Here is a 9,436-nt window from a genome sequence, read left to right on the forward strand (position 1 = left end):
AAGACAGATGTTCCATAGAGCAGCACACACACACTGTGTCACCTGACCGTCTCCCTCTCTCACTGCCCTCTGGAGCAATGCATCCAATCGGTGTACTGCTGCTAGCTGGGCCTGAATACAGTAAACAGACATGCTCAATTGAGCACAGAACATCCAGCCAATTGATTCATGACTGTGCTGTCCAAATCTAGCTACTACGAAGACAAGTTTCGAATATCACAGATGTTGCCCGTTGGGAGGCTTCACAAACACTCCGTCAACTTCACTCAACCTAATCGATGAATCACAAGTTAGTACCTCCACACCAACTTTAGTGTAGTCCTCAGTGCCGTCTTTTTGTTTATGAAGGGCCAGCTCGCACTCAACACACTCCATCATGATGCGCTGTCCCACAGTCTGCAGGGAGAAGAGAGCACGACCAGAAACCTGAGCTCCACCTCACCAGCATAACACAGCAACTCCACTGCAGTTAAAAAAGCCAGCCGGCCCGTTGGTCCACTCACGGTGCTGTCAGCGGCCTCCAGCTCCCTTAAGCAGTGTGCTGCTGTGCCATGGTCTTTCAACTGCAGCGCAAGGAACACCAGCTCCATCAGGAGCTCCGTCCTGCCGTAACACATGAGATATTCACCACTGGAATCAGGGCATCTATATGATACTTAAACATGCTCTGTCTACAGCAGACTGAATACTTGCTTCCCTATTAGTGATAGGGTATGTAGAAATGTGGGTGAATGTGTAAGCGACCGTGAATATGATTGTCTTTAGTTTTTACTCACTATATAACTGACCCACCTATCAGCTACTGGCATGGAAGAGCCACAAGAGGTACGAGAGGCAGTTGACTGGGCGTGAGATGACTCAGTCAGCAAGAGTGCAATCTCCTTCAGCTCAGCAGACTCCTTCAGCTCAGCAGGCTCTCTCCTGCATCCATTCACTCCAGAAGAGCTGGGGACACCACAAGCAGACAAACAAGTTCAGACCATTCTCTCATACTTTGGCAGCCTGGTAGAAAGCAGACAGTGTGGACTACTAGGCCTGTATGAAGAACCAAGAAGACATTCCTGAGGCAATGATCCTCAAGTGCTCAAAGACTTGGAAGTTATAGTTCATGAAGAACAACTAAGGATTTCTTGTGTTCTGTTTGGAAAATCTGTATTTGGATAGCACACAGTCATGGCCCACAAGAGCTTTGTCATAAAGGGTGAGAGAAGAAGATTAATCTCCCAACACTTATTTACAAGCCTTGAGATAAAAATCCCACCACAGCTTCAATAGATAAGTCAACACAGCTACGGCTTTTAATGTCAAATATAAAAACATCAGCTATGACTTGAGGAGGGGCAATCGCAAAAGAAAGACAAATAAATTATTGAAGAAACATCAAAGAAAGTCCTTGCAAACCGACAGTTAACTATTTATAGCTGATATGAATCATTTATAGTATTCTGCGACCACTCTTGTGACAGTGATGTGCTGGCTCATATATCTAACCCCTGTCCTTGGAATTTCCGCTGCCACACCTTACTGATCTATCAGGTGAGATACACCTACTTTACACAAGTGTACCCACTTAAAAAAAAGATAATGCACAACATTACTGTATACACATGAAATACTTTACTTACTTCTTAACATTCTGTATTTTGTAGATGACATGCAGTTTGGGGCTTGCATTCGTTAGAGCTTTGGAGAATTCTATGAGGTTATGTTGAGCCTGTGAATCATGTTAAGTCAGAACTTCAGCACATAATGGCAATTAGAAAGCCTGGAATAGAAAACTGACACTTTGGAAAATAAGCAAACGAAAAATGAAAACAACACTTTTGGCTTCCGCTGAGAAATGTGCTGCCAAGACTGTGAGAGTGTGGAGAGGGGCTCAGCTGTCCAAGAAAAATGTAATAAATAGTGTGACTGGAGAGAGGGAAGAAGGAGAGATGATTACCTGTGTGGAGAAAATCCGAGGATACAGCTCAGGATTGTGCTGTTTTATAAAATCAGACGTGACCTTGGCATAAGCTACAGCCTCCTTCTCTTTCCCAGCATCCAACAGGCACTCAACAAGGAGCCTGAACATAAAGGCAGGAGGTGGTTGGGAAGTCTGGTTATATGCACAGCTGGAAAGTGACTATAATAACTACATCTACATAATATCCATGACTACAATTACAGAGGCCTATCAGCCCAAACCAGTAGGCTATCCCGGTGTTTTTTAATAAATCTACACAATACAGCGTTAACCCTCTGCGTAACTTAACTTGCAAACATGTTCAGAATGAAAGTGCTGATTTGGAAGCACTCACAGCATAAGTTCAGCGCGCCAAGCATGATCAGGCTCCTGCACCTCCTCCAGAGCCCTAAGCACCTGTGTGAGGGAGGATACCAGGTGCTGACGGCAGCCTGGTCGCAGGAAAGCACGCACACTTCGGAAGTACAGGAGTGATGCGTTGAAGACCAGGAAGTGGTACCTGCAAGAGCAAGAGAAACAAAGGAGTAGAAAGTGACTGCGAGCCAAAAAGACAGAAGAAAGAGCAAAGGACAGATAGAAAACTAAAAGAGATATAGATGAACATTTACAATATTTTTTCAAATATTCATTTCTAGAGGGTATGAGCTTTGTATGAGCTTGTTAAAACACTCTATTTCAAAAGCACAGAAATTAATATGGAGTTACACATCCCTCTGTGGTTATAACAGCCTCCACACTTTTGAAAAGGCTTCCCACAACATTTTGGAGTGTGTCTGTGGGAATGTATGCCTATTCAGTCAAAAAAGCATTTGTGAGGTCAGGCCCTGATGTTGGCCTGGCTCATAAAAAATTTTTAAATTCATCTCAAAGGTGTTCAGTGAGGTTGAGGTCAGGGTCCTATGCACCAGGAGCTTCATAAACTAGATTTCAACTGGATAGACAGACAGGTAATTGGACAGGTAGGTGAGAGATATGTCAAGACAAGGACGAAAATATTCAAGGCCTGTTTTGACAAAAGAGGGCAGAAGAATCATTACTTTCAACACTTTTCGAAGTTAAAATAATTTTTTAACACAGTTGTGCTTTTGGGATTCTGAGCCTAGTTTAATTATTCTGTCTTGTTACTGTTTAGAGTAACTGATCATATATCTATTTCCCAGCAAGTGAGCATATAGAAACAGTCAAAGAATGAGCTGCTGAGGGGATAGCACAGTGCTTAGTCTTCATTTGAAATAGAGCAATTACTGTGATGTGGGTGCAAAGGGGAATTACCAACTCAAAAAGAGGCTGAAGACTCTATTTAAGAGCTAATTTATCCATCAGGGATCTTCACACACATTTCCATTCACCGTATTGAATATGTTTTTGCCTGGGTAGTGTCTATGAACTTTCACAGATGTAATGATTAGCTATCCATCAGTGACCCACTGAAAGTTCACACCCACAAATCATCTATAATATACTTCAAGAGAGAGCAAAACTACTCATGTCAATGTTATTCCTCATAATTTACATTTTTTTGACTGACTGAAAAAAAGCCATTTCTTTGCAGCTTTAGGCTTCATTAAGTTGTCCTAATGTGAACTCAGAACTGGTATATGTCTATCTTGAGAGCATGACCAATAGTTCTATTAATATTCATTATTTTTTTAAATAATTATTCCAATAAGACAACATAAAGTCAAAAAGTCAAAGCTACACTAAGTTGGCCAAATGTGAACTCAGTATCAGTATATGTCTATCATAAGAGCATGACCAATTGTTTTATTAATAATGAATAATTACTTCCAATAACTGATTTCAGACAACACACAAGTCAAAAAGTCAAACCTTTCATTTAAAAATATAAGTTTCCATTCGTTCAAGTTAAACAGCACTATAGGGCCTATTATGATTGTCAATTCCCTCAAGGAAGGGAAGAATAAGCTCTTAGACATGGAACAGGAGGGAGGCGAGACCAAGTAAGGTTTTAATGTCACATGTGAAAGAATCTTGGACTGTGAAAAGACACCGTGTCACTGAAAACTGGATGTAAGCTGTAAGCCAGGCCAAGAACTTTTGTGGCTGATAACTGCATGTACTGGAGATTTCATGGGGTTTTATCTAGAAAATGGAGTTTCAGCAAGTGAGCTGTGTCATAATAAAAGCATGAAGCAAACGTTCAGCATCGTTAAAGGGTTAAGAGTTCCATATTATTGGGGAAGGCCTGTCAATCCCTCCATTAATGATAAGAAGAAGCAAGAATATCTTGGAACTAATGATTTTGGTCATATGACCTGAATCAAGTCATCTACTTATTTAACTATCGTGCTAATGTTATGCTCACTCAGGGCCAATTTTAGCCAATTTTTTGCCAATTTTAATTGTTGCTTTGAACTCAAACAGACAAGATCATATTTTTTTCTGTTACATATAAGAGCAGCAGCAGCACAACTGCAGTCCCTTATTCATCGTTATCTCTCGTGTGAAATTAGCACAGACTTTAATCAAGACAGCAGATGGAAAAGTACTGCTCCACTTTTCAGATAACTGCAAGGCCCACCTCGGCTTGTCTTTGGAAACCTCTATAGCTTTGAGATAGTGCATCACAGCCTTATCCAGGTCTTCCTGTAAACAGAACACAGACAGAGGAATGTACTATGTTGCCTCTGTTGAAACACAAGAAAATAGCAAAAATGTTGCCGCAGCAGCATACAGTCCCTGGGTCCAAGATGAATTATAATGATCCCTGTTCCTGTCCTGTTCTCTGACACATGTATCTCTAATATAATGTCATTTAGAAGTCACTAAAAATGCAGCAAACAGGGTGACGCATCTGGCTCCGCCCCTGCATGTCAATCATGTGTTTGTTTTCTTGTTCCATGTTTTGTTCTGGTCATTGCATGTAGTCCCATGTTTTCGAGTGTTTCCAAGTACCTTTGTCTTCCTGGTTTTGTTTGAGTCCTGTTAAGTAGTTGTACAGTAGCTTCTCTTTAGTTCCTGTTTCTGTTGCATATCTCGTTTCTGCTTCATGTTTGTCATGTCTCTAAATGTTGGTTATTTGTCTGTGTCAGTCTTTCTTATGGATTTGACCCTAATAAATCTCGTTCTACTCAGCGAATGAGTCAACCTCGTTCTCGCTCCATGTCCATGGTGTTATACAGGGTTACTCACCACGGTGGCGACAATGTGTGGCGATTTCAGCTGAGCCTGACAGAGATACGCACGGCACAGGAACTGATTGGGTGGTGGTTTGCTCTCCAAGTACATCATTAGGCAGTCCTCTGTGATCTCCTTACAATCCAGCTGAAAAAACAACACACACAAATGTACCAAAATACACAAATCCAGATGATGAATACTTGAAGCACCATCTGACTCCAACACCTCGCCTGTGCATAAATCCTTCAGCATGTTATTCATAATGTACCAGGTTAATATAGACTTGTCTATAGAATATGTCTATGTTAATCTAAATTATATATAATTAATTTCAATTATAACAACTAATTATAAAATGTCCCCATGTTTACACCTGTATCTCCTACCTGTGTTGTGTGTGTTGGCATGTTCAGAGCAGTTAAGTGGGTACATGTGAACTCACATGGGTCAAAGCACTTTCTAATGCAGCTAGAGGCAGGCCATGTTGAGTCAAGCTGCAACTACTAAATCTCATGTGTGATTAGGACTTGGTCCATGTGTTGATGTATTTTGGTCAACACTATCTCCTGTGTAAATGTTGATGGGTTTTGTTTTGGGAATGGATAAACTAATTCTAGTTCATTGCTTAGAAAACCCAGATGTGCTCATGACCTTTCTTTTGTTAGCTAACTATATTAACTCTATTCCTCCTACCAGGGGAGCCAAGCCTGTCACACACACACTGTTGATGCTTTTATATGTGTGTGTGTCATCACAGGTACGTGTTTACATGTTTCTTTTGAACTTTTTAGTTTCTTAATCCATTCACAGTGCAATGAAACATTGTAGCCTATGTTGCTACTGTAACACCAGAGATACCTGTTAACGTTAGTGCAGCGTAACCTAATGTCAGTGCATCTGAACATCAGTGCACCAGAACACAATGCAGGATCTCATTCAATAGACAGAACATGAGGGTTACAATGACACTGGAAGAAGAACGTATGTGCAAGCAGCAGGTGTGCTCTGTGGAGCATCTCTAATCAAGCGTGCTTCGCTCAGAACAGGGCAGTCATGGCCTGGCGGTTAGGGAACTGGTCTTGTGACCAGAGGGTCGTGGGTTCGATTCCCAGACCTGAGGCCATGACTGAGGTACCCCTGAGCAAGGCTCTTACCCCTCAATTGCTCACTTGTATAAAAATGAGATAAAAAATGTAAGTCGCTCTGGATAAGGGCGTCTGCCAAATGCCATAAAATGTAAATGTAAACAGGCAGCAGAGCCGGAGTGGCTAATCGGGAGATTCGGGAGGATTCCCGATGGGCCGGCTCATGTCAGTCTCTAGTTTGGGCCGATTGGGAGGGAAAAATAATATTGGGCAGTATTTGGGGATATAACTCCCGGGCTGAAAAAGTGTCCCACTCCGGCCCTGACAGGCAGAATCATTGCTTTAACATTTAATAGATGATCCACTGTGAAAATCAGCCCTTTAAGTGCTGAATACTGCCACTTTCAGACATGCTCAGATAAGCCTTACACACATTAGGCAACAGTTCTCAGTCTCAGACAGATATAAATTTCCAATGTGGTCCATAGTTCCTCAGGGAGACAGCAGTTGTTTATCTCTCATGCAGCTTGGCTTCAGATTTAGGGATGTTCACTCCACAACCCATGAATCAAAGATAGCGCAACTCATCTCCAAATGTTTTGTATTTATGCTACAATTAAGAGTGGATATGTCACAATACTTTACAATATTAAAATATTAATTATATCTAATATAATATTATTATAATATTATAATATATAATATTTTAAATGTATATAAAAACATTACAATATTCCCCTACCATAAATAACCAGAATACAAGTCTGTAGTGGAAAAAAAATGTACGGGCTATATAAAATGCTTATCCCAAATGTGAGATTAATTCTTTTTATTATTAAAAACATCCGAAGAAAGGCATGATATTGGTGATCTATTTCTTGTTGGTTCTCTTTTATAGCACACAGAAGCTCAGTGCTCCTTGTATTATTAAAGCCCATTTAGCTGTAGCCACAGTAAAATCACAGCATGTCAAAGAGACAAGGCAATCTAAAGAAGGGCTGCAACAAATGATCTTTGGCTGTGTTATCTCTCTGAAGCACAGCCTGATTCTGCTGTCACTCTCTAGCTCGGAGGGAGCACTGCATTATTGCAGTGGGGATGGGAAGCCCTCCACTCCTCCATTGAATCCTTCATGATTGCAGACTGAGGTGCATCTTGCAGAACTTAATGCAATGTCTTAGCAGTGTTTGTACCAACAAATTTAGCCTCAGTGTCTGGAATTTAAATAAAGAAATGAATAACTCTCTCCAACAGAGCTGTGAGTGTGATTCTTGCATCATGCTACTGAAATGTCAACATGTGGTCAGATATTCGAATGTCTCTGACATACAATAACTGAAAACAAGAGTTTTTTTTGTTTATATAACATATCACGATAAAAGTACAACATAACAGTTCCATGGATATTTCTTATGTCATTTCAAATGTGAACTTTTTGATTTTAAATATATAGTGTGACTATATGATTTTCATACAATAGGCCTACCAATTGTTACATTTATCTGTCTATTTATTTATTTATTTATTTATTTATTTAATGTTTGTTCAATTCCTTGATGATCAATTGAATTATGGTAACAATGCCTTTTGCTGTCTGTAATATAGTCTAATATGAGTGTCTTGTCACGGTGGGGAGGCTGGGCCGCCACACACACACACACACACACACACACACACACACACACACACACACACACACACACACGAGCACCAAACCACTCCCCAGGTCCCAATCAGCTCAGTATTGACACATGTAGCCTGTCATGTTTGCCACCTTTTTAAGCCCACAGGTCGCGCAGTCCAGTGCTGCACATTGTATGGAGACTATTCCTCAGGTCACTGGACTTGGTCCCTCCCTGTCGTCTTACTGCCGTCGGATACGAGGACTGTGTCTGGTATAAGAGCACTGTTTTGCTGCTATCCTATCCTGCTTCTGTTTCTCCTTATGTTGAATATGGATAATAAAGAGTATGATATGCAGCCTTCGCCTCCTGCCGCCTCACTCCCCCCGTTACAGTGTCTGTGTTCTTTGCACTGATTACTTGTTTTTTTGAGGAAATGTTTTCATTTAAAGCTTTTCCTGGTAATTACATACGGTAAAGGAAAAGAGCTCATATAAATGCTTTAACTGCAATTAGAAGAGTTCCCAAAACCTTCATTAGTTATGGTATAATCTCAAACAACCATTTCACAATACGAGTAGATACTGTATGTGCCGACACAATAACAACTTAGAAGTTGTTAATCAAGGTGTGACATTTAAGGTATTAATTAAGGTGTGATATTGTTATGTGTGTTGACATGACATCAAAATACCAAAACTACACATCAAAACTACTTACCCGAAGGGCTTGTTCAGCACACAACACATACAGCTCAGGAAGGAGATACTTGGTCTTTCCACAGGCTGCGTTTTTAATTGCGCCATACGCCTTCTTCAGAGCCACAGGATCTGTCAGACATTAAGCGTTACACTACAGTTATGTGGACGGCGAGCTGTTTAAAACAGTAACTTTAATTAGCAATTAAGGCTATTAATTAGAAATGAACCACGATTAAAACTATGTTTGAACTTCATAACTGATGGCAGAAGGTTCTGTTACCGTTTTTGTCCTGTGCTTTGATTAAATATTGACGGATCTGAAGATCCATCAGTGCAACACCTGGCCAAGCTAGCTGTGAACCTCAGACACAAGTGGCCGAGCTGCCTCAGAAGATTCTCGTTACCGTTCAAGATGTCCAGCTGCACAGGTAGCTAACTAACCTGCCCCAGGTAGCTAGCGTTAGCTTAATAACTATCTAACTGGTTAACTTAGCTTTGTAGTTCAATGAGCTAGAAGCGGAAAGAATGAGCAATGCACCCCATTAAGGAAAATAAATTCTGTAGCTGTTTCCTTCTTTTAAAAGAAACACTAAGCTAACTTGGCTAAAGCTTTGTTTTCTTTTTGCAGGATAGCGTTAAAACAGTGCACTATGTGCGCGCGCTTGTTTGAGCTGTATCTTAGCAACGGTGACCTCATCATAGAGCGATTCGAATAGACTACATGGGTGAAACGCAGCAGATGCAGTTGTGATGCCAGTGATGCGGTGTTTAGGACTACCAGCACTAGTCGTGTTCGAATATTTTATCATTACCCACAAATAATATATTACTGGTGTCTGGCGTTCCTGTCTGCGTGGGTTTCCTTCCACAGTCCAAAAACATGGGATTAGGAGAATTGATCACTCCACATTATGTAATTTG

At 40.8% G+C, this 9,436-nt stretch overlaps 1 protein-coding gene across 6 annotated transcripts in view; it reads right to left on the bottom strand.

The window, feature by feature from the left end:
• Positions 1–9,180, bottom strand: part of cfap46 (cilia and flagella associated protein 46) — a 53,473-nt gene extending 44,293 nt beyond the window's left edge. For all 6 annotated transcript variants that reach the window (XM_076974627.1, XM_076974628.1, XM_076974624.1 and 3 more), the window contains exons 1-11: positions 8,796–9,180; positions 8,535–8,644; positions 5,120–5,251; positions 4,509–4,573; positions 2,301–2,465; positions 1,943–2,066; positions 1,626–1,714; positions 793–945; positions 504–603; positions 298–396; positions 1–111 (exon numbers count right to left, since the gene is read on the bottom strand). The exon at positions 1–111 is cut by the window's left edge and continues 80 nt beyond it. In XM_076974627.1, coding sequence (XP_076830742.1) covers positions 1–111; positions 298–396; positions 504–603; positions 793–945; positions 1,626–1,714; positions 1,943–2,066; positions 2,301–2,465; positions 4,509–4,573; positions 5,120–5,251; positions 8,535–8,644; positions 8,796–8,844 — 1,197 coding nt within the window. In that variant the 5' untranslated portion in view covers positions 8,845–9,180. The remainder of the gene's footprint in view (positions 112–297; positions 397–503; positions 604–792; positions 946–1,625; positions 1,715–1,942; positions 2,067–2,300; positions 2,466–4,508; positions 4,574–5,119; positions 5,252–8,534; positions 8,645–8,795) is intronic.
• Between the last annotated feature and the right edge of the window lie 256 nt (positions 9,181–9,436).

The sequence above is a fragment of the Brachyhypopomus gauderio genome, chromosome 15 (assembly GCF_052324685.1).
Source record: "Brachyhypopomus gauderio isolate BG-103 chromosome 15, BGAUD_0.2, whole genome shotgun sequence".
In the NCBI taxonomy this organism is placed as follows: Eukaryota; Metazoa; Chordata; class Actinopteri; order Gymnotiformes; family Hypopomidae; genus Brachyhypopomus; species Brachyhypopomus gauderio.